The 27140-nt window shown below is 34.9% G+C and overlaps 1 protein-coding gene across 8 annotated transcripts in view; it reads left to right on the top strand.

The window, feature by feature from the left end:
- The first annotated feature begins 839 nt into the window (after positions 1 to 839).
- Positions 840 to 27140, top strand: part of LOC115709770 (protein MICRORCHIDIA 6) — a 28335-nt gene continuing 2034 nt past the window's right edge. The window contains exons 1-17 of one of the 8 annotated variants that reach the window (XM_030637975.2): positions 909 to 994; positions 7447 to 7809; positions 10549 to 10623; positions 10729 to 10763; positions 11173 to 11251; positions 11389 to 11478; positions 11556 to 11631; positions 12015 to 12093; positions 12290 to 12418; positions 13025 to 13123; positions 13223 to 13324; positions 13677 to 13823; positions 13978 to 14070; positions 14583 to 14634; positions 14723 to 14834; positions 26562 to 26725; positions 26792 to 26871. In XM_030637975.2, the coding sequence (XP_030493835.2) occupies positions 7455 to 7809; positions 10549 to 10623; positions 10729 to 10763; positions 11173 to 11251; positions 11389 to 11478; positions 11556 to 11631; positions 12015 to 12093; positions 12290 to 12418; positions 13025 to 13123; positions 13223 to 13324; positions 13677 to 13823; positions 13978 to 14070; positions 14583 to 14634; positions 14723 to 14834; positions 26562 to 26725; positions 26792 to 26871 (1767 nt within the window). In that variant the 5' untranslated portion in view covers positions 909 to 994; positions 7447 to 7454. Of the gene's footprint in view, positions 995 to 1434; positions 7810 to 7858; positions 7884 to 10548; positions 10624 to 10728; positions 10764 to 11172; positions 11252 to 11388; positions 11479 to 11555; positions 11632 to 12014; positions 12094 to 12289; positions 12419 to 13024; positions 13325 to 13676; positions 13824 to 13977; positions 14071 to 14582; positions 14635 to 14722; positions 14835 to 26561; positions 26726 to 26791; positions 26872 to 27140 lie in introns of those variants that run through there. The other 7 variants (XM_061111989.1, XM_061111992.1, XM_061111988.1 and 4 more) reach the window with 7 other exon arrangements.

Consider the following 27140-nt stretch of genomic DNA (forward strand, 5'->3'; position numbering starts at 1 on the left):
GACACATCACCATTTTATATTTCACATTTATATTAATATACTAGATGAGAGTTACGTGGCGAGCCACGTAAATATTAGTTTTATATAAGTTCTAGTGATTTTTGTTTAAGAATTCAGTAACTAAGCAACGACAAAAATAATAGTAGATAGATCTATTTAAGTTTTTCATATTTGTAAAGAGATTTAAGATTTTGAATTGTTCTGATTTATTTGTTTATGAATTTATTGAAATACTTGAATATTTATTGGTTCTGATTTTGAATTGTTCTGATGTATTCATACTTGAATATTTATATTGATGATTGTTAATGAAATTAGTATGTAGTTTTATGTTTCTAGAAAATAAAAGGTATTTTTTAATATAGAGTTTACATTTTATATTGATGATTGTTAATGAAATTAGTGTGTAGCTTTATGTTTCTAGAAAAAAAAAAGTATTATTTTATACGGTTTGTTAGAGAGATATGTGGCTAAGATGATTTTTTTTAATTTAAAAAAAAGATTGTTTAATTTTTTGATTTTATTTAATTTTAAAAAAAATTGTTTAATTTTTTGGGTTTAGTTATTGGGTTTATTTGTTAACGGGAGATCAAATCTATTAACATCGTTAAATTTAACAGAATATTCTTATATTTTTAAGGTATATTCTATTAAATCAAAAAATACCGTTAAATAAACACTTTTAATATATAAAGATATATTGATAAATTAATGATTGATTAATTACTAATTATTATTTTTTTTCTTATATTTAACCATTTATAATAATTTATAAATTGGATTTCAAAATTTATTGATTTTGATTAATATTTACCGTCAATTCCACTAGTTTTTATGTATGTATCATTGTATTTTAGGGTTTAACATATCTTCTACCATCATCTTCCCACAGAAAAGAAATTCTGATTTTTACTGGTTTCACGAGAAGTTTGGAAAATTTCCTTGGAATCTACGCATCTTGTCACGGTAGAGAGTCACCGATCACATTTTCCAGGTTTTTCTTTCCTTAATTTTCGACTCATAGTTTGATCTTTTATCATATAATATATTGCTTATATAATAGTTTTGATTTGATGTCTGGTTGCGTTTTCTCTATCTCTATCTCTTTCATCTTGAAAGTTTTTGTTTTTTGTTTTCAATAAATTATACATTTACATCATTAAAACCAATAGCAAATTTTATTTTAAATATAAATATCTTAAATATTTATGTTTAATTAAGTTTATAAGATCCAAAAAAAAAATGTTAAAAAATTTTATATTCTCATTTTGGTTTTTGAGAATTTTTTGTTTTTGTTTTAAAAAATTTATGGAACAATCCTTCATTTAGAAAATATCTTTTTTTTTGGGTACAATAGGGTTTTTTATTTTTAATTTTACAAAAATATATTTTAAATTCATTTGATTTTATGATACATTTCATACTTCACTTGCATGCTTCTTCACCATTTAAATTTTTTGATGTCATTTTATCCAAAATCTAAGATACAAATAAATACTACATAAACAATGAATTATTGTACTTTTTCTTTTTTTGAAAGTAGAGAAAGAGGTCACTTGTGTTAAGAGATCAATTCTGAACCTATCAGATTATTTATTTTTTTGATTTAGCAAATATTTGATTTCGCTAGGGGTGTGCATAAATCGATCCAATCCAATGAGAACCGACCGATCTAATTACAACCGATTGCCAAACATTGGATATCCAATTGTGATCGGATGGGATGGTGGATGGGCTGTCTAAAAATCCAATACATCCAACATCCAATCGAACTAATTAGTATTTTCATTTAGTTTGGATGAGTAATTAAATTTTATATTGTTATACGTCAAATCTATATGTATATATAAAAATTAACATTAAAATTTTACTTTTTTCTTATTGGATTGGATGGATACAGTTCAATCCAATACATACTGGATCTAAAATATTGGATGGATCCGATCTGATCCAAAAAATACTAGGTCTAAAATATTATATAAACCCAAATTTAACAAATAAATATATAAGAAACACATCCAATGGATAAAACCGATTCAATCCAACATCCAATGGATGTTGAATCGATTGGATGACGAAATTAATTGGATCAGATCGGATGGTAAAATCTAACATCCAATATATGATTGAATCGGATCTGGATAGGCCTAAAAACATTGGATGTGATCCAATGAACACCCCTAGATTTCGCTAAGTTAATTCTTAAAAAATCGCGTATTCGGTATTTTAAAATACAATCAATCGAAAGGGTTAATCCAATCCAAACAATAAAAAAAGGAAGGATTTCTTTTAAGAAAGGGATTAAAGAAAACGAAATTCAAAGTAGAAGTAAAAGAAAAGAATTTATCATCTATTTGTAGCATTTTGATTTATTCAAAACCTTTTTCTTTATCTTATTTTCATTGCAAAATGTTGTATTTCTCAGACTACCTTTTTTTTATTTCTAGAATCTCCAAAAAGGGTATTGTTAATAATCTCGCAGGTACTGAAACCATTAAAAGAACACCCAATAATTTATTTGGTACTTTACGAAGTATTTGAAATACAGGTTAAAAATACTATTCAGGCAATATCTCCAAAGGAGTTGCAAATTCGCTTCACCGTCGAGAAACGAAAGAAGACTTCCATATCCAAGTTTAACTCAGACGTAGCTCACTTCTTTTCGGGTGTGAAGCAGTGTCAAACCAAAATACCCAATTATCATAAATTTTTACTGAAAGTAACATTAGATTTATAATTGTTTTCAATCAAAAATTTTTGATCTAGTAATTTTTTTCTTGAAATGAATCATATAAGATACCAATCCCTTTCCTAAAAGAAATCCTTCCTTTTCTTTTGTTTGGATTAGATCAACCCCTTCGATTGATTTTATCTTAAAATACCAATTTCGAATATCTAAAAATTTTCTTTTCATTTTATATTGATAAATCACATTTGATCCTATTGAAAATATTAGTGTAAATGAAGATCAAATTTGAAATGTTATGGATAAAGACATCCCTAGTGGGAATGATAGTGACAATTTTAATTACAGTAATGTTGATCATTTAAAATTGTATGACAAAGTTTGATTGAATTTTCTTAGATTAGAATAAGTCTAAGAATTAAATTCACACAACAATGTCGATATCCCATAATCCTTTTATTGATAACCAAAGAATTATACAAAATAACTATTGGATAGGCTTTCTCTCAATTCTAAATTCTTTCAAACCCTGAAATTGAGTTATAATTTTCTATGCATAGATGATGAAGCTTGGCGCATCAACAATCTAATTAAAAGTTAGTAACTGAGCCTAAAACAATTAAAACAAAGACTGAAACTAAATAAAACTGCTATGATGAAACTCTACAAAACTCATTCTTGGCCCTTTATGGCCTTTCTTCCTTTGATAGACACATCAAAGCAGGGGCTTATCATTGACCCTAAAACCTTCACTTTGTCTGAAATTGTTTACTGTTGGTAGTATAATCTTCGTAAGCTTCTTCGAATGTTGGTAGTGACTTCCATTTTACAAGTTCTTTGGAGCACTACCTCATGTTCTACTCGGAGCTAAAAGTTGGTTGTGAGTTGTTGGGGAGAATCGAATATTGACGAGATTTCATCAAGGTTGGGAGAAGTGTAAAACAAGGTATATAGTAGTAGTTGATTGCAGATGGAGCTTATAAGCAACTTGGCCAATGTGTTCTACAATCAGAATAGGCCCATTGTATCTTGCTAGTAGTTTATCATTAGTCTTCTTAGCGAGTGAACAGTGCCTATATGGTCATAGATTGAGGAAGACTCTAACACCAATGCGAATTCCAAGTTTGTGCAGGCTCTGTGGTAATAGGTGGTGCATGGCCTCCTTCGATGTGCTCTCCCCCTCTATTAAAAATTCACCTCCATAACCTCACTAGTTGCTGTAGGACAATGACCAAACTACGTGATCTAACATTGGACATTGAGAGTGTTATGTGGTCCGCAACAAGTGGCTGATTGCACCTTCTTGTTAAGTACTTTCTACATCTATTAAACACCCACTGAAACTAAAACGAGCAAGAGAGCAAATTCATGTGAAAAGCATATCGGGATAGTGGGGTACCTAAATTCAAGCATAGTGCAAAGTTGATTGCCCAATACGTTTTTGTGATGCTAGACCATGGTGCAAACACCCTAAACCCCTATGTTCGTCCTTTATCAAAAATCCATCGAAGTACAGAGGCAACCGTTCCATTACAACCTGAATTTTTCTTTAGTAAGTAGAACGGTGCCTATTAATAAGAATTACTTTTTACTGACTTATCGCTTGTGGAATTGGCTTGGTAAACGTGCAAAGTTGCACTTCCGGGGTGATATTATCCAATGTTGCCAACAACTTGTTTACGTTGTTCTTATATTCGGAGAGAGTTACCTCTTGTTTCACTGTCAAAATTTGATTGTGCAAGGAGTTTTGTGTGTCTCGAAAGTGCCAAAGTACCTTTCGTATTGTCTCCTTCCAACTGAGAATGGTCCTCCTTTTGTTATCATACTGGTACCATAGTAAAGCTTCCCACGAATACGATATAAAAATTGTCTATGTTTTATCTTTCTCATCATAATTATGACAAGTAAAGAATCTTTTAGCTTGCATAATCCACCTGTTAGGACTGTCTCATCAAAGATGGCATTTTGAGTTTCTTTAATCGATGCTCATATTTGATGGATTTTTGGCTGTCCTCTTTCGAAAGATCTTCCCTCAAACATTGATTTCCATGAAATTTGCTTGTTGGTACCAAGGCAGCGCCATAGTTGTGTTCTGACTGAATTCCTATGCTTCTTGCATCCTTTGATACTCTAGGAATTGTAATCACTTCGTCCCTTGGTTCTTGGGGGTTTCTTGACTGTTCTTGGGCTGCAAGAATAACTTTGAGTTGTGGCAGTATTTGCTGTTGAAATTGGTGCCCCATCTCTTTAATAGACTCCTTGACTCATTATCTTCATTCTCAGGGCTTTGACTTTAACTGCAAGGTTGGATCCTGGGGTGTTATTGTTCATGGTTTTCTTGGGTCCCATGGCTCTATGCTCACCACACCAATTTGCTAGATTTATATTAGACTAGAAAAAGTTTAACAATTAAATTTACACAAGATTGCTGAAAATCCCACTAGAATACTTTAATTAATCACTAAAGAATTAAACAGAAGAGCTTTTTCAAAGGCTTTCTCTCCTATTCTAACCTTTCAAGAGGGCTAGATCTCACTCAAGAGATTTCTCTAAATTCTAAACTCTTTCAACCCCCTGATATTTTAAGTTTAGTTGTCTATGCATAGCTAATAAAGCTTGTCGCATTAATATCCTAATTAAAAGCTACTAATCAATACAAAAAGAACACCTTAGCCTAAAACAATTACATCAAACACGAAGATTGAATTAAAGTGTAGTAATAAAACTCATGCTTGGTGTTTGTGGTCTTTCATCCTTTGGTAGACACATTGGACCAGGGGCCTATCTTGAACACATGTAATTTGGAAACAAAATTTATTTTTATATACAATTGTGTTTAATATTTTATTCATATTATGTCATTGCTATATTTATGAAGCATTAGGGCTAGGGAATTTTAAAAAAGTGTTATTAACACTTGTTTATTTTCGAAAAAAAAAACATTCTTGTTTGACGCACCTTATCATAGATAAGAGACACTCTTGAGTAGGGTTGGAGCTCTCATGGTAGCACTAAGAGAGAGGAGCCACATTGGTAGTCCCCTCCTTTCTATAGGACCAGAAAAAACTCTTGTTCGAGTTAATTTGAAAATGACATCAATCATATCTAAAAGGTTATCTCACATAGTCAAACTTCTATGTAGCTTATGCAAACTTTAGGATTTATGCAACAATGATGTTTAGGGTTGGATCATATTTTTGAATTATTTTGTTGGTCACATATTTAAAAGGGAAAAGTACCACACAAATGTAGAGGATACAAATGACACAAGAATGGCCTTAAGAAAAGATTTGTGATAGTTAAGCGTTTTTTAAGTCACGACTAAGTAAGTTGGCTAGTCTTATGCTCCTAAAGGAAGATTGAATGTGTAGTCATAGACATAGCTCTTGTGGTAGCGCTAAGAGAGAGGAGCCACATTGGTAGTCCCCTCCCTCCTTTCTATAGGACCAGAAAAAAATCTTGTTTGAGTTAATTTAAAAATAACATCAATAATATCTGAAAGGTTATCTCACATAGTCAAACTTCTATGTAGCTTATGCAAACTTTAGGATTCAGGCAACAATGATGTTTAGGGTTGAAACATATTTTTGAATTATTTTGTTGGTCACATATTTAAAAGGGAAAAGTACCACACAAATGTAGAGGATACAAATGATTCAAGAATGGCCTTAAGAGAAGATTTGTGATAGTTAAGCGTTTTTTAGGTCACGACTAAGTAAGTTGGCTAGTCTTATGGTCCTAAAGGAAGATTGAATGTGTAGTAGACATAGCTCTCATGGTAGCGCTAAGAGAGAGGAGCCACATTGGTAGTCCCCTCCCTCCTTTCTATAGGACCAGAAAAAACTCTTGTTTGAGTTAATTTAAAAATAAGATCAATAGTATATGAAAGGTTATCTCACATAGTCAAACTTTTGTGTAGCTTATGCAAACTTTAGGATTCAGGCATAATGATGTTTAGGGTTGAATCATATTTTTGAAATATTTTGTTGGTCACATATTTAAAAGGGAAAAGTACCACACAAATGTAGATGATACAAATGATATAAGAATGGCCTTAAGAAAAGATTTGTGATAGTTAAACATTTTATAAGTCGCGACTAAGTAAGTTGGCTAGTCTTATGCTCCTAAAGGAAGATTGAATGTGTAGTCATAGACTTAGCCTAATAGCACTACTCCTCACAAAGAAGTGGTTGCAAGTTTGAATCCCCTTCCTCCAATGTCCAAAAAAAAAGGGAAAGGAAGACTAAAGGTGAGCATACTAAGGTGGAAAAGCTAGAAATATAGGTGGTGTGTAACAAAGAGCTACTTGGGTTTTTATAATAGTTGATGCTGCCTCTCACCCTATTCAATGAAAGTATTCTCATTCTAAGTTGATAATCAAGTATGTGAACGTTATTACCAAGCTTTTGTTGTTTTCATCTTTTCTTAGGTGTAAAACCCTAATTCTGCAAGCTTATATATGTTTATAGGAAACTCTATCTTTACTTTTAAACACTATAGAAATCTTTTCTAGAATAAAACTCTCTTTATGCATTGTGTGCCCAAATTTAAATTATTTTGTATCATCGACTTCTAGGGAGTTTTGGTGAATTGGTAGGGTGGGACGATTCATTTTCAATCCTTGTGATTGATTTGCATTTCTCATCAAATTTTAACTTTTATGTTTGGTCTGTTGATGCATTTTTCTCTTTCTTTAGTTGATACTTTCCCTTTTATGTTCAACATTTTTACTTTGTTGTGTACATCTTTCACTTCTCTAGAGCTCAAGATGACTTTTATCGAGGTTGTGGACTTATCCAATGATGATGAAGGTGGAGAGTTGGATGTAGAAGTTATTAAGTTAAAACCACATTTGGTTCGGAGTACATTGCAATCAGACAAGAATAGTAAAGTCCAATTGTCAAAGCATCAAATGTTGAAAACCATGTATTCAAGACATGAAAGTGAAGTGGAGAGCCCAAATGTTCCACGTACTAGTCATAGTATGTTGGATCAAAGGCAATCTCCAATGGAAAATGCATGTCTTTCGTCGACATTATCTATGTCTTCAGCACCTATATGTCGACAATTTTGGAAAGCTGGGAACTACAACAATGCTCTTGGTTCCAAAGTCGCACTTCAAAGTATTTCACTATCTCCTATTCCATTTTGTCGGGAAAGTCATGCTATATTTGGTAGAGGCGAAGATTTTTATATAGTAATTCTTACTAACACCTTTAAACTTCGATCCAAGTCTAATTTTATCTGTCTTAAAAGAAATGCCACAAGATCTTAGGTTTTATAATTAGTTGAATATTTTGTGGATATAAATTTCCATAGTATATATTTAGATTATAATTTTAATAATTGAAGAATTAGATGTAGGGTTATGGTAAATTCATAAAATAGCTCATTACACTTTAGAGTCATGAAGTATGCCTAGATTAACTCTACTTTGTGTATGCAATAGACGAATAAGTTACCCTCAAATTTTCCGTGTATCCATTTATTAGCATGCTATTTTTCTTTGAAATTTTACAAGTTGTGAACTTATAGTTGTATTTTATGAGTTTATTTACATTTGTGACTCCTTTAGTGGAACTTAATCCTATTTTATTTTGATGGTTATCCTTCATTTTGATTTTGGCACTTCTATCCTGAGAAAGTATTCTAGTTTTCCCGCTTTGATTTTGAAGTATCTAACGAGTTATGTCATATGATTCCATTATGACCTCTAGGTTATCAATGCATCCACACTCATTTATGTTATGCTTTCTCCTATAAGAGTACTTGATAAACAAGGTGTGGTCCACATAGCTCTAGTTAGGCCTTTGTAAATCTCCCAAGCTAAACTTTTGTAGATTATTTTAGTTTGTTTAGACTTTCTCATTATGCATATCCTTGCCTTAAGGATGACCTTGTTATGTCCGAAGTTAAATCTATACAAACTAATTCTTCAAGGCATCCATTTAGAAATGCATTCGTAACATCAAATTAATGCAATGAGCAATCAAGGTTTATTGCATGTTATAGGAGAATACTAATTGTATTCATTCTAGTTACTAGAACAAATGTCTATTGGTAATCAATATCATATGTCTAGTATATCGTTTCACCCCAAGACGTGTTTTGTATCTCTTTATGGATCCATTCTGCTTGAATATGATAGCGCAAATCTATTTGTAACTGACTTTTATTTTTTTCCATCACGTAGATTCACTGCTTCTTAGGTTTTTTTTTTTTCCTTAAAGGGCCTTCATTTCTTCATCTGTCTTCATGCGTGACAGCTCTCCACAAAGTTCTTGTATATTTTGGATTGAAGTTAGGACTAATGTTGAGGTCAATTGAGTAATAAATGCTCGAAATTCTAGTGAAGGATACAAAGTAAGAATATGATGTTTGTTGAGTACATATTCTCACCTCCTTCCTGACAACAATTCATAAATTTAGATCTTTCCTAGAAGCTTTGTTTAGTTTTCATCATTTGTCTTATATTTGCTGATTGAGGGTGTAGGGTATTCTTATGTATCTCCTTTTTTTTATTTGAGGTTTTAGGTCTCTCTCGATAAGTTATTTGATGATTGAGGGGTGTAGCCTGTAGGTTAGTCTTATGTATCTCCTTTTTCTATTTGAGGTTTTAGGTCTCTCTTGTTAAGTTTTTTATGGTGAAGGGTAACCACTAGGTTGTACGTGTTGAATAGCCTATCATTATTCTCACTAGGTTAGGAATTAGTGGGATAAGTTGGGTTAGACTTGGTTTAAAATCCAAAAAAGAAAAAGTGGATGCAATAGAACCTAGACCTTTAAAGATTGGAAGCATTGAAGATTTTAATCGAATATGGTCTTCTGGAGCTTATGGTTCGGTAATATACATTATCCTCCAACCTTCTTGAGTAAAGAAGTATGTTAGGAAAATGCTGTAAGTTTTGTAAATCAAATTTTCCTCGAAGGTGGCTAGCTGTATGTTACACCTACTAAGGTAGAATTTTCTTTCAGAAGATTTATGCAAACATTCAAGTAGTTATAAATCACCGACTTATCTTAAAAATTTTTAGAGTCGATTTCCATAGGAACCCATTCTATGGTGACCACTATGCGACAACCCACTCTATGGTGACCACTGTGCGACAACCCACTCTATGGTGACCACTGTGCGACAACCCACTCTATGGTGACTCACTACGTAGGAACACACTCTATGGAAGCCATTTCGAGCTCCTCTTAGGTTGCAACTTTCATCACATGTCCTATTAGAGGGTGTTGGCTTTGATACTATTTGTTACAAGTAATCCCATACTTAGTTGATGTGGAATCCTAACGAATTCTTATGAGGATATATAGCGTAAGTAACTCATGCAGCCATGAATACATTTCACCCTACCAAAATTTTCTACTTTCTTTTCTAGATTAGTGAAATTTGTTGTTAAACAGCACATTAAAAGATTGTGGGATCACAATTGGAAAACCCAAGTTCTTAGATTTCCTCACAAAGATTCGATTAGCATTCTCTTTACTAACTCAATGCAAGTCTTTTGTTAAGGGTTTTTTTCTTTTTAATGAAGTTACATTTGGATTTTGCATTTGTGACCTCTTATAGTGATTGCCATGTACAATGAGCTAAATAAATATGTGTATTCGTACATATGGGCTATGATGAAAACATATGATAATTTTTTTGTAGTTTTTTTGGTTTGGATCACATGTACTTAGGGCTTTATATCAAACTCTCAAGTGAATGTTTTGGAAAGCATAACTTTCATTGAAATCCTATGATGACATAATGTGGATGGTTGATTAAACTTTAAAGTTGTATAATAATTAATTATTCTACATGATTGTCAATGCTTATTACATATCTTTAACATTTACTTTGTGGATTGCAGATGGAAAAAACTATCTACAAGTCCACCCTATGTTTCTTCATTCCAATGCCACTTCACATAAGTGGGCATTTGGTGGTATTGTTCATATTCTATGAACTAAACTTGTTCTCATTTATAAAAAGCTACTTTTTATGGTGGGTAACAGAACTGATCTCACTTGAATTTAATCTGTGCTTGCAGCCATAGCAGAACTGCTGGACAATGCAATTGATGAGGTAAGCCTTAATTGTTTAACTTGTCTTTTCTTAACATTGACCCTTTGAATTTTTTATTTAATTAATGAATCAATGGACAGGCCATAAATTTGATAGAAAAAAAAATTAAATTTAGTTGTAAGAGTTGGAATGGTACATTTTATATTTCCAGAAAGTTTAAGATTGTGTAGCCTTTAAGGCTTATTTTATGAAAGGAGTGTTTTCACATGGGTTTATTCAGGTGGGTCTTTGGCTTATTTCTTTTAAAAGTTGAATTTGAAACATATTAACTATGCTACTATTTAGTCTCTACTTTAATTAATAACGAAGTTCTTGAATATGATATTGTTTTCTGAAAATATTGAGTAGTTCAAACTTGACAGATAATTTTTAAACTTCATTCTTTGTTTTTCTCTAAAAACTTGGATAGATCCATAATGGGGCCACTTTTGTAGCTGTTGATAAAATATTGAATCCAAGAGATGGAAATCCAGCCTTGTTAATTCAAGGTACTGTGTGCAATCTCTATCTAGGAATAAAGTGTAGTTTGGAGGCATTGCCTTGTTTTTGTACATAATTATCTTTTTGGTAGATCTGCAAATGTGTTGCGCAATTCATTGTTTCTAAAACTGTGTATTTTAATTAGATGATGGTGGTGGAATGGGCCCTGATACCATGCGGCAGTGCATGAGTTTTGGATTTACAGTAAAGAAATCAAAATCAGCAATTGGACAATGTACAAGTTCTACCTATGTTTATTTTCATTTTTTTTTGTATGTTATTCAAATTAATTACCTTATATAAGGTTTTCAGATGGAAATGGCTTCAAGACTAGTACAATGAGACTTGGTGCTGATGTTATTGTCTTCAGTCGCCACTTGAATAATGGGTTCGTCCAATTTTAATGTTATTAAATTTCCAAGTTTCGTAGTTGGACAAAGTACATCTCCTTACCTTCTATCAACCACGACCTTAATCTGTAACGAAGCATATCTCTACCTTTTATTTAAGGGGATATTCTTCTTTTTGGTTAATGCAGGAACCCACTTTTCCATTATATATTTTGTAGTCTGTGAGTTGTGAATATGGTGTAGGCTGTAGTAGATGTGTATGATATTTTGGAATGTCAAATATATGTTATTTCTCTTCTGAAAGTTAGATTTGGTTATACTAAAACCTTGCATTTAGTTCAAACTAACATTCAGCAGCTTATTGTGTATAAATTTTGGTCATATGAAGAATTATATGTTTAGCTCTTATTTCTGTGGGCAGGATATTGACTCAAAGCATTGGTCTTCTTTCTTACACGTTTTTAAGAAGAACAAACTGTGACAGGATAGTTGTACCGATGGTGAGCTTCATTGCCTAATATGGCATTTAATAGGCCTCTTTACTTCTATGAAATCTTGTTGTCTAACATTTACTTTGTATTTCCTTATGAATTCAAATTTTGGTATTGTGTGGATAAAGTCAGCAATTGAAACTTTACTGTTTCCTGTGAATGTCGGTTGTGTACTGTTTGACTTTATGTATTTTAATTATTGCAGGTTCATTATGAGTATAACACATCAACTGGCATGTTGGACTTCTTGCATGGTAAAGAGCATTTTATGTCCAATCTTTTGATGTTGCTACAGTGGTCTCCTTATGCCACAGAATCAGAGCTTCTTGACCAAGTAAGCTTTTTCGTAATTGTTATATTTTCTGATAACTTGCTTGATCCTTTCTACTTGCACAAATACATAAATTAAGTTTGTTTTGAAATTCTTTTTCTTTTTCCTGTTAGTGACATTGATGTTTTCTTTCACCACATGAAGCGACATTATGCTGAATATCTTTGTCTTTTTTTTTCTCCATTTGGTTATTTGAATGTCAACTGTTACTGGGTAGCTTATAATTTTAACAAGTCATTTGTGCATGTGACTATTCCTAAAAAATACACCCATTGATACTGAATTGTTTATTTATTTTTATTAGGAAATAGACAATGATTATTCATATATTATGATGTACAATCAGAATCTTTAAGCAGACCAGCAAACAAAAATGTTTTATAACCTTACGTAGATTCTCACCCTCAAAGGTACCTTAAACTTATTTACATACCATTGGTAGCCAAAATCTTCATGCATATCTTAGAAAATCCTCTTATTTACCTCTAACCAAATTGTCTAACAGCTAGCCATATGCTAATGCTGACTATTTTTACTGCAAAGTGATGCATTTAACATTTTCTTTCTTAGCCTCCCTCGCTTTTTATATCAGTTTCAATCTTATGACAGTTTAACGACATTGGGTCTCATGGCACAAAAGTTATTGTCTACAACTTATGGTTTAATGATGATGGAGTTACTGAGCTAGACTTCAATAAAGATCCTCAAGTAACTTGTTCTGTTTGCCTCTTTCATTCTTTTTTTCTCTCTTACAAAATGTATCCTTACTTATTTAGTAGCCTTTATGTCTTAATTGTTGCATTGCAGGATATTTGTATTAGTGGGGATACTAGAAAAATTGAAACACTTCCTTCTTTGAAGTCAATAAATGAACAACATATAGGCAACCGGTTCCAATATTCTCTTCGTGTAAGTAGATGGTAGAAAAAATTCTAAGAGAAGAAGACAAATCAAAAATTATATTATTGAACTGTAATGCATGCAATGGTAATAGTAATAGTAATATTGAATTGTAGGAATAATAATGGTAATGATGTTTTATTCATTTTTGGAAGGGTGATTGGAACAAATGGTGTATTGACAAAGATACATTTTAAATTCTTTCGGTAATGGAAGGGTAAAAGGTTAATTTAATTTTATATAAATGATGTAAAGATGATTAAAGGGCATTACAGAGTTTTCAAAACCAAACCAAACAATTAATGGTGATTCCATTAGATTACGCCACACCAAACATGGGCTAATATTCTTGTGCCTTCAGGTGTACCTGTCTATCTTATACTTGCGAATACCAGAAAGTTTCAAATTAATACTTAGGGGTGAAGTTGTGGAACACCACAACATTGCCGATGATCTCAAATTTCCAGAATTTATCTTGTATGAACCTCATAGCTCAGGAATTATGGAGGTTAGTTTTACTGTGTTGTATCAATTGTTTTCATCAAGTTTCAAGGATACATGAACACTTATTTCCAAGATGCAATTAGTTAAGCTATGTTGGTATAGATTAAGTGGTGTTGAACTAGCAGCTCTCTAACTTGAACTGTTTGCCCATTATCCAGGGTCAAGTTATTACAACTATTGGGTTTCTTAAAGAGGCTCCAGATGTCAGCATCCATGGCTTCTGTGTCTACCATAGAAATCGTCTAATTCTTGTAAGTATTTTTTCCTTTGGAAGTTATGACACCATGCTTTTGATATATGTATGAATATGTTCCATTTGACATTTATGGGATGTGAGCATGCTCCACATTTTAGAGTATAGAGGCTAGGCATTTCATTATCTTGATTTTTTCCTTCTTGTAAATTCCAATTTGAGAATCAAATTCTCTGTATTCCTCCATCTATTTCTATGTAGACTGTGTTTTAAATTTACAAAGTTTCTTAGAAGCATATATTTTGACTTCAATTGTTGTTGTACAGTTTATAGTACTCTGTACAATATACATGTATTTACACTTTCTTGGCCTTTGTCTTGTTGCTGTTTTAATATATTAGTACTTTTAGGTTTCTTTGTTTCAATGTAATGTTCTTTAAAAGGTTTATTGTCTAATTTGTTGTATTCACTGAGTAAATGTACAGTCTAATGTGAAACATTTTACACTATCATTTCTCGAGAGCAATTTGCACATTTAAGAGATCTTTTACAGTTTTGTCTTTCCTACAGCCTTTTTGGCAGGTCCTAAGCTATAAACATAGTAAAGGAAGGGGAGTTGTTGGTAAGAATCCGCTACATGTATCAGATTTCTTTGTTTTCAAGATTGCAGAAAATGTGTTACTAATTTATTTATTTATTTTTTGTTTCAGGAGTGTTGGAAGCAAATTTTATTGAACCAACTCATAATAAACAAGATTTTGAGAAAAGTTCTCTTTTTCAGAAACTTGAAAATCGTCTGAAGGACATGACCTTAGAATACTGGTGAGCTTTTGTATCACTTTTGTACTGTTATTACATGTGAATATTTTGATTTTCCTTCCAGTTCTTTGAGATAGGCTTCCCACTTAGACTATCAATGCTTACACTATGTTTGGTAGAGGGGAGAGAAGGATGGAGGGAGAGGGGTGGAGGGAGAGGGATTGATGAGTTCCTTTGTTTGGCAAGAGGGAAAGATGAAGGGAGAGGAGAGATGGAGGGAGAGAGGGGAGATAGACTCTCTCCCTCCAAATACACATATTTTAATTCCTTAAAAAATGGGAGAATCTAAGAAAAAGACAAAAACACTATATAAATGTACTTTTTACCCTTTTAAAAATAATGTATAGTTGTATTAAAAGTAATAAAATGATTTAAGATTTATTTTACTTTCCATCCTTCCAACTCTACTCCTAATACTAAACGACACAAAAGAGGCAACTATCTTCTCCATCACTCCTATTCTCCATCCTTTCTAAATTCCCCATCTCCGCTCACCTTGGCTCCAACTTCTTCCTTTCGGCTCAATTGAAGCTGATGAAAATCTAATGATTTTCATATTGATAGGGGGGGGGGGGAATTTGGCAACAGGATTTCACTGATTAGGGTCACGCTTTTCATATTGATAGGAGTAGGGCACTCTTCATTCGTTCCTATTCTCCATCCTTTCTAAACTCTTCATTTATCAAGGGAGTGGGACTCTTTCCTTATCTAATGACAGGTGGCATGAGGGAGCGAGTTTGTTAGCTTGTTAGCTTTGAGAAGGGAGATAATTTAGAAAAGTGTATTTCCAATATGATTGGAGAAGGGGAGGGTGAGGGAATTAGTATGACAGAAATGGAGAATTTGCTCTAGGAGGTTGTTACGTTTCCAAAAACGAATCAAATAGGAACAAATTAGCAGGGATTATAAATTTTTTTCTAGAATCAATGATTATATTTGAATAATGTCAGAGAGATTGAAAAGGGGTCATTAAATGTATGAATTTGGATTTGGAGCTGTTGCTCTTGGGGAGAGTTGGGGTCCCTCGAATACCACCATTTGTGTATAGGGTTCTTTGTATTGCCCACTGGTTTTGCAATTAATTTACACGTTCTATTCGGTCAACTTGTGTACTGGTAGGTTGTGTATGAACTTATTTGGGTCTTACAGGTCTATCCTTAGAACCTTTGCAATCTTCTGTAATTGCTTTGCATTAATAATACAGACAGACTACATATGCCCTCTTCTTGTGTACATTGTTTTGGTGCTGTTGTGTTAGTTTTTCTGATAAAATAGGGATTTGATACCCTCCACCTTTTCACACACAATTACACACCCAGCCACTTGAGCTAGCCCCAAATGGTGTGTTGTTGTGTCAGTTTGGGATTTGCTTGTTTTGCCTTTTTGTTTTGAGTAGTCCATCCTATTGCTCGGCTATCCATAACACCAAAAAAAAGAAAAAAACAGTAGCTGCTATCATTCTCAATAACTTCTGCTTGAGCTGATTTCATTTAATCTGAAGCAGCCATACTTCTTGACACCTAGCCGGAACACACCAGGGAAACTTGAACTCCTTTAGAACTTTATACCAAATCCTGAAAGAAACCGGACTGTGCATTGTTTCATTTTCATTTTGACCTTCCTTGGAAGAGTCCTTAGTGCACATTATATGCATTTCAATGCATTTACATTTGGTGTCCCCACACACTTCCTTATTTCCTTTTTTTTTTTTTTGCTGGAACAACATGTTCATTGATTAAGAGGAAAAGATGGGTACCACAGGAGGGGGTCCCTCCCTTTGGATATAAATTGCATTAAGGCTAGATAACCTAGCACTCCTTGCTAAACCATCGGCTAAACTATTACACAATCTACTAATGAAAATAAAGTTACAAACCTCAAACTCATTAATATAACTACAAACATAACTAGATAGGCTCCAAAGAGACCAACATGGCAATCTTTGTCTTGCAGATTAAGAACCCACCATGACCTTTGCATTTGAAAATACAATAATTTTGTTTAGCTTCACTGTTTTAGCCCACTGCAGACCCAAAATGATCGCCTTCACCTTCCATGGCTGAGACAGTCGGGCTGTGATCAACTAAGATGCTCCACTTCTGTAGAGAGTAGTTAGCCCAGACAACACTAAAACCAGCAGTACCATCCTTCCACGATGCATCAACAAAGAGCACATGATTTTCAACCTGGTGGATTGGAGCAAGGGGAACCGAGATGGGTAAGGCAATCTGTTTAGAATCCATCGATGGATTCCCTGTGGAGAGAAAATTTGAGAATTTTCTTGAAGTAGATGAGATAATGGTTTCCACCTTCACCTCAGTACCCCTGTAGCAAGCACTTGTTTCTTAAATCCCAAATTTTCATGAATAAGCAGCCATAGTATGTCAGCATCTTATCTCTCATATCTGATTGAAAAGGCAAGCATAGATTATAGAAGAATTCCCTCATAGAACTACCTTGGATGCTGCGGCTGAGCAAAGCAAATTCACCATCAAACTAGGCAGCACGAGCTAGAGGACAATCCCTAAAGATATGCAGGCTTGTTTCCAAAGATTCATAGCAAAAAACACACGATTTATCATGGACAAAACTTAGTTTTTCCTTCGTAGGAAGGACATCCTGCAAAACTCTTTAAAGGATCATATTGATCTAGGGGTGGATAACAGGTCTCCAGATTCATTTCCAAATGACCATAACATCATTATACCTGCTCTTTTGATCTTCTATACACGCCTATTTAATAGAAAATACTCATGAGTCTTTGTTTTTCCAAACTACAACATCCTCTTCCATATGATTAAGCCTTGGGATTTGAAGGATTTTTTTTCCCAATTCCTCACCAAAGAAAGGGATAACAATGACAGGATTCCAATCTGTACTAGCAGATAAGTCTGCAACTGATTGCAAAATTGGGTTTCTCACTGTACATCTCTCCATAAGATTTTTGAACTCCACAAAATTCAGCCAAGGAATCCAAGGTTGTAACCAAAGATCCATTGTGTTACCATTTCCAACTAAAGTATGAGAACCTTGTTGAATAATCCTTCTTGATTCAAGGATGTTTTTCCAAGTGGTTGTTTGAGTTTTTCTGAGTAATTGCCCAAAAGGATGACTTCGGGCAATATTTTTTTTTTCAGGCAGATACACCATGGCTTAGTTGAATTGTTTCCCAGAAACCAAGCCAATTTAGCTAACAATGCTCTGTTCATGTCTTCAAACCTTCTGAATCCCCAGCCTACCACTTGCTTTTAGTTGACAGAAACTATCCCACTTTTTGAGAGCCAAAAATCTATCCTTTTCCATGTTGCCACTCCAATATTTTCTGATTAAAGCCTCCATTTCTCTGCAGATGGAAAGGGGAGATTTTCTAGTTGCCATGTTATATAAAGGGATAACCATGGCAACTTTCTTGATCACCATAGCTTTTCCAGCACACGAGAGGAGTTTCATCTTCCACCCTTGAAGACATCTATTCATTTTTTCATTAAGCATTATGTAGTCTTCTCTCTTCCTTCTCTTAAAAATGAAAGGATTTCCAAGGTGTTTTTATTCACCCGAAAGCTGCCTTACATCAAGAGTCTTTTATAGCAGAGTCCTCGAATGTCTACGTTTCTTGAGAATAGGAGACTTGATTTTGACTTGCTACATGATTGTCCAGACCAACACTCGTACTTCTTTATACAGTTCATTAATACCCGAGCCTCCGCTTCATTCGCTCTAGCAAATAGAATGGTGTCGTCAACAAACATCAAGTGAGAAGAAGGGAGAGCATCCTTACAAATCCTAATGCCATGAACACTCCCCAACTGTTCTTCTTTAATTAATAATTTGGAAAGCACTTCTTGACAAAGCAGAAACAAGAAGGGATATAAGTAGTCCCTCTGCCTTAAGCCACGATTGGGTTTGAATTTCTTTAGGGGGCTTCCATTCAAGAGGATGGAAAAGGAGACACTTGTAACACAAGACATTATGATTTTGCAGGATCTTTGATCGAAGCCATTTGCCTCCAAACTGTCTAAATGAATGGCCACTCCATTCTATCATATGCCTTGTGCATATCCAATTTTAAGGCCATTAATCCCCCTCTTCCTCTCTTTTTCTGAATACAGTGAACAATTTCTTGTGTAAGAATAGAGGATTATGCAATCCATCTTCCAGGGATAAAGGTCGATTGAAAGGGAGAAACCAATCTTCCATAATCGGTCTGAGACGGTTAGATAGAATCTTCGTGATTATCTTATACACAATTACATAAGCTTATTGGCCTGAAATCTTCAACCTTTGTTGGGAACTCTGTTTTCGGAATGAGGCAAATATACGAGTAGTTCATTTGATGGTGCAATTCTTGATAAGTAAAGAAATCCCTTATAACTCCGGTGGCATTCTCGCCTCTAATATCCCAATATTTTCTATAGAAACAGCCTGACATACCATTAGGTCTGGGAGCTTTTAAGGGGTGCATCTGCCAAACGACTTTTATGATTTCTTCACAAGTCGGAATAGCACAAAGCATCGCATGCTCAGTCACCCCCAATTTCTCCACAAATAGATCATCAAGCTCTTGCAAAAATTGAGGGGACGAGGAACTGAATAAATCTTGGAAGTACTTGTTAAAAACACCTCCCATTGCTCGTTTGCTTTCCTTTCAGGTTCCCTTGTTGTCTTTAACGAACCAAATCTGAATCCTTTGTCTGCGTATCATCGTTAAAGCATGAAAGAATTTAAAGTTTCTATCCCCCTGTTTCAACCAAATCTCTCGAGAGCGTTGTCGCCACATACTTTCCTTTCTCCTCTAGCATTCTAAGAGTCCGTCCTGGAGTGTAGCTTTCTTCTTAGACAATTCAATAGAGATGTCTTGGTTTTGGAAAACTGCTATTTCCCCTTCCAGATTTTTTATTTTTTCATCACAATTGCCAAAAACTTCTCCATTCCATTTTTGCAGAGCTCTCTTAGTATTGTTCAGGTTTTGAAACATATTTATTGCATGGCAAGCTTCACAGTGTCTCCAAGCTTTAGTGATCACTTCCTTACACGAACTCTCTCGTCCAAGCTTTAAAAAATCTGAAAGGTTTGAATCCTTTTGAACGAGCTGAGATTGTGTCTAACATTACAACTCCATGATCCGAGACTGTGATGGGGAAGTTCTTTACCCCTGCTTTAGGATACGCAGTGTTCTAGTGATGGGATCGTATGGCACGATCCAACCTCTCCCTTACTAAACCACTAGAAAATCTTTTGTTGTGCCATGTGAATTTTCCCCCTTCGTAACCCAAATCTATTCCACCAGTGCTAAACAAAAAATACTCCAAAATTCACGTATCTTTTGTTCTAACCATAGAACCTCCACTCTTCTCATGTTGATAGAGTAAAACATTTAAATCCCCAATCAAGATCCATGGCATATCACAGCTAAGAATCCTGGATCGAAGGAACTTCCAAAAATTCTCCTTTTCTGTCTCGTAAGGGGTCCCATACGCCGCAAACAATGTCCAAAACCAGTCTTTTAGACTGTACCAAATCTTAGCTTCAAAGTTATTATGAACAACTTTTGTAACTTGTAGTTTAAAATCATGTTCCCACATCAAACAAAAACCACCTCATTACTAATAGCAGGGACACATTCCAAATTAGCAAATCCCAACCTCCTAGTTTATCTCACCATAATTTCCTTCTTCACTTTCGTTTCCATAAGAAATATACAGATCGGCCTATAATTTCTCTCCCAAGCAAGCAGAGCTTGGGTTGCCGGGTCCCTTGTTAGGCCCTGGCAATTCCAAGAAAGGAATCTCATTTCGAGAGAGGGGGGCTTGATAAGGGCCGCCTCCTCGCCCAATTAAAAATTTGGATCAATCTCAACACATACCTCCACCATCTGGTTCATCTCTAATTCTAGGTTTTTCTTCAAATTGTCATCTTCCATAATCCTTTCGCTTTGCCCTTTGTTCTTCCCTAAGGCTTTTCTCGATCGAGAGCTCATTTTCCTCTTCTTCTCCTCTTTTTTAATTGACGGTTGTGAACCTCCACTACCCATTTTAAATAGGGTCTCCTCTAGACCAAGCAAGAACTCAGGGAGCATCGGGGCATCTTGGTCGAACACTTCATTGATTTCAAGATCAGGGTTGAAGAAAGGGGTTAAAGTCAAACCAGCTTTTCTTTTCCTGGGTTGGGTTGACTTATGAATTAAATCAAAAACATCACTGGGGTCATGAAAAATGACAGGGGTGAGCTCATATTTATCCACTTGGATTGGGCCCATCAGTTCCTCCACTAAGCCCGATTGAGAGGCATCCTTTGGCCAAGGAAAGTAATTGGGCTCGGGATGTTTAAGTGGTGCTCTAGATTTATAAATAGAACTATGTGGGCTTTCAATAGTCTGTTGTAAGTAGGCCCAATGTGTGGTAGAATTGAAGTGATAATCCTAGGAGATAAGTTGAGGAATACCTCTTTTTTGTATCTATTAATAAAAAATATTCTCATATTATATTTTATTAAAATATACCCACTTTTGTGAGTGGGTTGTCCAATATACCCTCATTCTCCACTTAAGTATTTGAACTGAATCCAGTCTCTTCTGTTTCTGGTTATACTTAGAAAGAAACCAGTAGGAATTCTATGACAAGTATCCAATTCAACCTGGAACTTCAAAAAACCCCTTCTACTAATAGTTTTCTGGTCTGCCATGTCGTAGCCCTTGTAAGTTCCAGCTTTCGCTGCCACTATTGGAGTATTTACAATTTTTAAGTAAGGTGTCGGCAATCCTGTATCTTGGAGCCAAAAACAGCCTTACTCATGTCTACGTTATACCATTCCCCATCTTCTGGCCATTCGTGGATGATAAGGAGTTTTCCATTAATGATCCATGTTCTATTCTCCATGATGTTGACGTTGTCTTCCTCATGATCAAATAATATCCTCCATACTCCTTTTCGCCTTTTGATTCTCCAGTTCCCCTTCAGTTTCCAGATTCCAGAGAGAATATCCTTTAGTCTATTTCTAGGCACTCCCTTTCCTTCAAAGAAACTCGCCAAGACCCCCGTTCTTGTAATCTCTTCGTTCAGCTCAAAATCTGGTTCTAACTCTAGAGTCAAAGACTCCAAAAAATCTTGTCTAAATGCCTCCAGCTCAGTGTCATCCGTATTTTTCAAAGGAGTTTCTTGACTGTTTTTTTCCCCTTCTTCACCAACTCCCGTTTCCATAATGATTACTGGGCTCGTGCCAGAAAGTTCTGTGTCATTCTCTTGAGTCGTGCGTTGGCCAGCATGCTTCACAAGGTTCTGCGTTTGAGGATTATTCTTTTCCATAATAATGGATCAGACAGTACAAACTTAAAATAATAATAAAGTCTACCAACCACCTGCTATAAATCACTTCCTAATAGTAAAAAAATACTTTTCGAAAACAAAGGAGCAACTTTGCGAATTGTAGAGAATGGTGAATTGAATTGTATGTTGTATTCCATAAAATAGTATATATTTATATACAAAGCTAGGAGACTAAATGGGAAACTACTAAATACAAGTTACTCTAATTTTCTACAACTAATATACAGCTAATATTCTAAAACTCCCCTCAAGGTGGAGCATAGATGTTAATCATGCCCAGCTTGTTACAAAGATAATCAACCTACACCTCATTCAAGTCTTTGTAAAAATATCTTCTATCTGTTATCCGGTCTTCACATATTCTGTGGATATCAGATCTTGTTGAATTTTCTCACGAATAAAATGACAATCAATCTCAATGTGCTTAGTTCATTCGTGGAACACAGGATTTGAGGAAATCTGAGGAGCAGCTTGATTATCACACCACAACTTTGTTGGAATAGAAGTCTTAAACCCGAATTCAGTCAAAAACTGAAAAATCCATATTACCTCACACACAGATTGTGCCATAGCTCTATATCCTGATTCAGCACTAGATCTAGATACAACATTTTGTTTCTTACTCTTCCAAGAGAGATTGTCCCCAATAAATACACAATATCCTGAAGTGGATCGTCTGTCTACCTTGGAGCCTGCCCAATCTGCATCAGAGAAATACTCAATCCGGGTATGTCCATGATCCTTGAAAACTATACCATGTCCTGGTGCTCCTTTCAAGTAACATAAAATTTGCTTTAGCGTCGCCCAATGATGAATTGTTGGAGAAGACATAAACTGATTAATGACACTAACTGGAAATGCAATTTCTGGACGAGTCACAGATAGATTATTCAACTTTCCAACCAATCTGCGATATTTCTCAGGATCTTCAAATGGTTCCCCGTCACGTGTTAGATGCTCAGTTGGATTCATTGAAGCATTACAAGGTTTTGCTCCCAATTTTCATGTCTCGGGTAATAAATCAAGTACATACTTCCTTTGAAACAGAAAAATGCCTTGTTGACTCCGAGTAACTTCAATACCTAAGAAATACTTGAGCTCCCCTAAGTCCTTCATGTGAAACTGGGTATGAATGAAAGACTTAAAGGGATGAGATGCCTTCAGTATCATTTCCAGTAATAACGATGTCATCAACATACACTACTAACAAAATGATGCCAGCAGTTGATCTTTTATAGAACACAGAATGATTTGACTTACTTTTCAACAAACCAAATTTTTAATTAGCTTGACTAAATTTACCAAATCAAGCACGAGGACTTTGATTCAATCCATTTAAAGATTTGCGAAGACGACAAACTTGTCCTAACTCCTCTTGAGCAACGAACCCAAGAGGTTGCTCCATATACACTTCTTCCTTAAGATCTCCATGAAGAAAAGCATTTTTAATATCAAGCTGATGCAAAGGCCAATGATGAGTAGCTGCCATGGAAAGGAACATTCGAATAGATGTGAGTTTAGCAACAGGAGAAAAAGTATCACAATAGTCCACTCTATAGGTTTTAGCATAACCCTTGGCAACAAGACGGGCCTTTAAGCGAGCAATTGTTCTATCTTAATTGAATTTAACCGTAAACACCCATTTGCACCCTATGACCCGTTTTCCTGAAGGTAAATTAACCTAAACCCAAGTACCATTTGCAATTAAGGCATTCATCTCTTCTATCATTGCAACAAGCCAAGTAGGATGAGACATTGCTTCACGAACAGTTTTAGGAATAGTGACTGAATCAAGAGAAGAAATGAAAGAGCAAGAAGAAGAGGAGCGATGATAATAAGAAACAAAAGAAGAAATAGAAAAAGTACATTGGCGTTTACCTTTACATAGTGCAATGAGAAGATCATCTTGGAGTTCTAGATCTGATGATGAAGATGCAGGTGCAGGACATGGAACAGGAGGTGGAGGAGGAGGATGCCTGGTGCACACTATAGGAGGTCGAGGGAGTGGTGGAGGTGGTGGCATTGTGGGAGTTATGACCGAGACAGGTAAAGGAACAAGAGACTTGTCAGAACATGTATCAGGCGCAGAGGATGTGACAGAATATACCAATATATCATCATCCTCCCCCTGACATGTAGTAGCAGTAGAAGATGAAAAATAAAGTGTATTTTCTACTAAGGTAACATCAATAGAAACAAGATATTTGTTGAGATCAGGATAATAACACCTATATCCTTTCTGAAGATGAGAATAACCAAGAAAGACACACTGTAATGCCTTAGAGTCTAATTTGGTGACATGTGGACGGACTTTGCGAGCAAAACAAACACTGTCAAATACTCGAGGAGCAACTGGAAACAATGGATCTCACCATTAAGTACAGAGGATGGCATGTGATAAATAAAAAAGCATGCCATAGAAACTGCATCGGCCCAAAAAGGTTTAGGAACTTTTATTTGAAACAAGAGGGCACGTGCAGTTTCAAGAAGATGTCTGTTTTTACGATTTGCGACTCCATTTTGAGGTGCAGTATCAATGACCCATTTTGAGGATTTGGAAAGAAGGCATGCATTAGAATTACTTGAATCGGCAATCACAGTGACATAAGGAGATGAAGACTTAAGTGTTTCCTGATACCTTGAGAACTTGGCAAATTCATCAGTAGAAATAAGGACTGATTTGTCAGATGCATCACTAGTGCTTGCAATATTAGCAAGTGTTGTTGTCGATTTTTGAACTATAACTTCCTACACTCAAACTTGGTGTGACCTGGTTTCTTACAATAGTTGCACATGATGTTCCCAGAATCTGGTGTTCGATTATCAGGTCCTTGTGAATTACCTCCTTTGTATCCCCTTAGAGTAGAGTTGTTTCCCGGTGCAGAGTTGTTGCGACTTATCAAGGCACTATTAAGAGGAGCTGAAGAGGTAGTTTCTGTGCGAAGAACACGAGTAAACACATTTTGTAAAGATAAGACATTAGAACCAGAGAGAACTTGTGACTTTGTAAAGTCAAATTCAGATGAGAGTCCTGCAAGTAAACTCATAATAGCCATCTGCTCTAACACATTAGGACTAAATGGCTATAACACATTAAGCTCTTCATATGTTTTTTTAAATGCTATAAAGTAACTCATAAGAGACTTATCTTGTTTCTCCGCACGATAATACGCTTTGCAAACATCATATATTCGAGATACGTTGTCTTTGCCAGGATACAAAAATTCCAAGTAATCTATTAGTTATTTAACCAATTCACAATGATTAATCAAACTAATTACCTCATTATCGATAGAATTTCGAATTTGAAGGAACAAGCGAGCATCCTCACGGAGCCATATTTTCCTTAAATCGTCTTTTTCTTTAGGAGGATCGTTAGTCAAGTGATCATCTTTGTCAATACTCCTCAGATACAGTCGAATCGTCTTACTCCATTCCAAATAATTCGAACCAATCAATTTATGGTTTGTAATTTTAGACATCACGGGAACCACATCAAAAACAACAACTGGTGTCGAATCTGATTTTATCTCTGCCATAATCTCGAAAGCAAAAACAATTAAAAGAGAAAAGGAAGAGAGCAAACACAAAAGAATAGACACCTAAACATGAAGAAGGCAAAAGTATCAAACCACAAAATGCCAAGAACCGCCGGAGACCGATGCAAGGAGGATGGGGAAGGGCCGGGAGTGTGACGAGCGTCGACCGTCACCAGAGAAGATGCTGGATGCGCCCTCACGCGCCAGTGCGTGGGATTTTGGGCAGCGGCAAAAGGCGGCACGTGGGGCCCACGCGCGGTGAATCTGGACGCCAGAATTTGGGATTTTTCAGATCGGCGGTTGGGCAATATTTCTAAGTGGGCGGTGAGAACAAATTATCACTCTAAAGATGGTTTTCGAAAAAGAACCCTTATTGAAAAACCCAATTTTGTGAAGAACCCTGATTTCGAATTTCGAATTCTCAATCCTAAAATCAGCTCTGATACCATGTAGAAAATGGTGAATTGAATTGTATGTAGTATTCCATAAAATAGTATATACAGTTACCCTAATTTTCACAAAATAAGAAACTACTAAATACAAGTTACTCTAATTTTCTACAACTAATATACAGTTAATATTCTAACACGAATTAATTAGAAAGAGCTGTGTTTAAAAGGGATCAGAGAAAACTAGTAACTTTTGTTAGGACACTCCTCAGTGGGAAAACCAAACCCAAAGATACTTCATCTAAGTTGGATATTCCAACCCTCTCATTTGAGAGAAGAAAAAAAAAGACATATAGAGTTAAATTTCGTCGATTCTTCTATAGCTGCACACATCCTTACTTCCTACTGAGTACTCATTTTCATTTGTGATTCCTAGTAAGTAATCAAAATATTTCAACATTCAAATTCAATTTTTCACAGGGTTCACCACTGTGGTAGTATTGGCTATCAAGTCAATATAAAATACCCTCAGAAAAACCCACCACCTTTAAGCTGTCACAATTTCTCCAATGTCGGTATTGCAAAAGAGTCAGCTGGAAGATCCGAATATTCACTTCCTAACTTTGAAAGCCAGCATGAACAGAGTAAGTATTTGCATTAAGTCTATAATATATGGATACACAACATATGTTAAATATTTTAATATGTAGGCTTAAAAATGAAAAGAAAGGAGCAAGGTGATTTTGGAGAAGTTCATAGTTTGAAAAAGCAGGCTGTTGGAGGAGTAAATGTAAGAGCACTCTCGTTGACTTCTTTACCCTATCCTTTATAATACATTACTAAATATTCAATTTTTCTATTTGACATTCTGATTTTTAAAATATACCCTCTATGCTTATCTGTTTTTTCTTCATGTTCTTTAAATGTTATATTTTTTTAAACCTTTTTATTACTTTTTAGAGGAGTATTCATTAGACCACATCTAATATTTTTAGGTCTATCCATTATACATTGGATGTTGGATTTTGTCTCCTAATCCAATCTAATTAATTTCAATCA

Source organism: Cannabis sativa, chromosome 3, assembly GCF_029168945.1.
Source record: "Cannabis sativa cultivar Pink pepper isolate KNU-18-1 chromosome 3, ASM2916894v1, whole genome shotgun sequence".
In the NCBI taxonomy this organism is placed as follows: Eukaryota; Viridiplantae; Streptophyta; class Magnoliopsida; order Rosales; family Cannabaceae; genus Cannabis; species Cannabis sativa.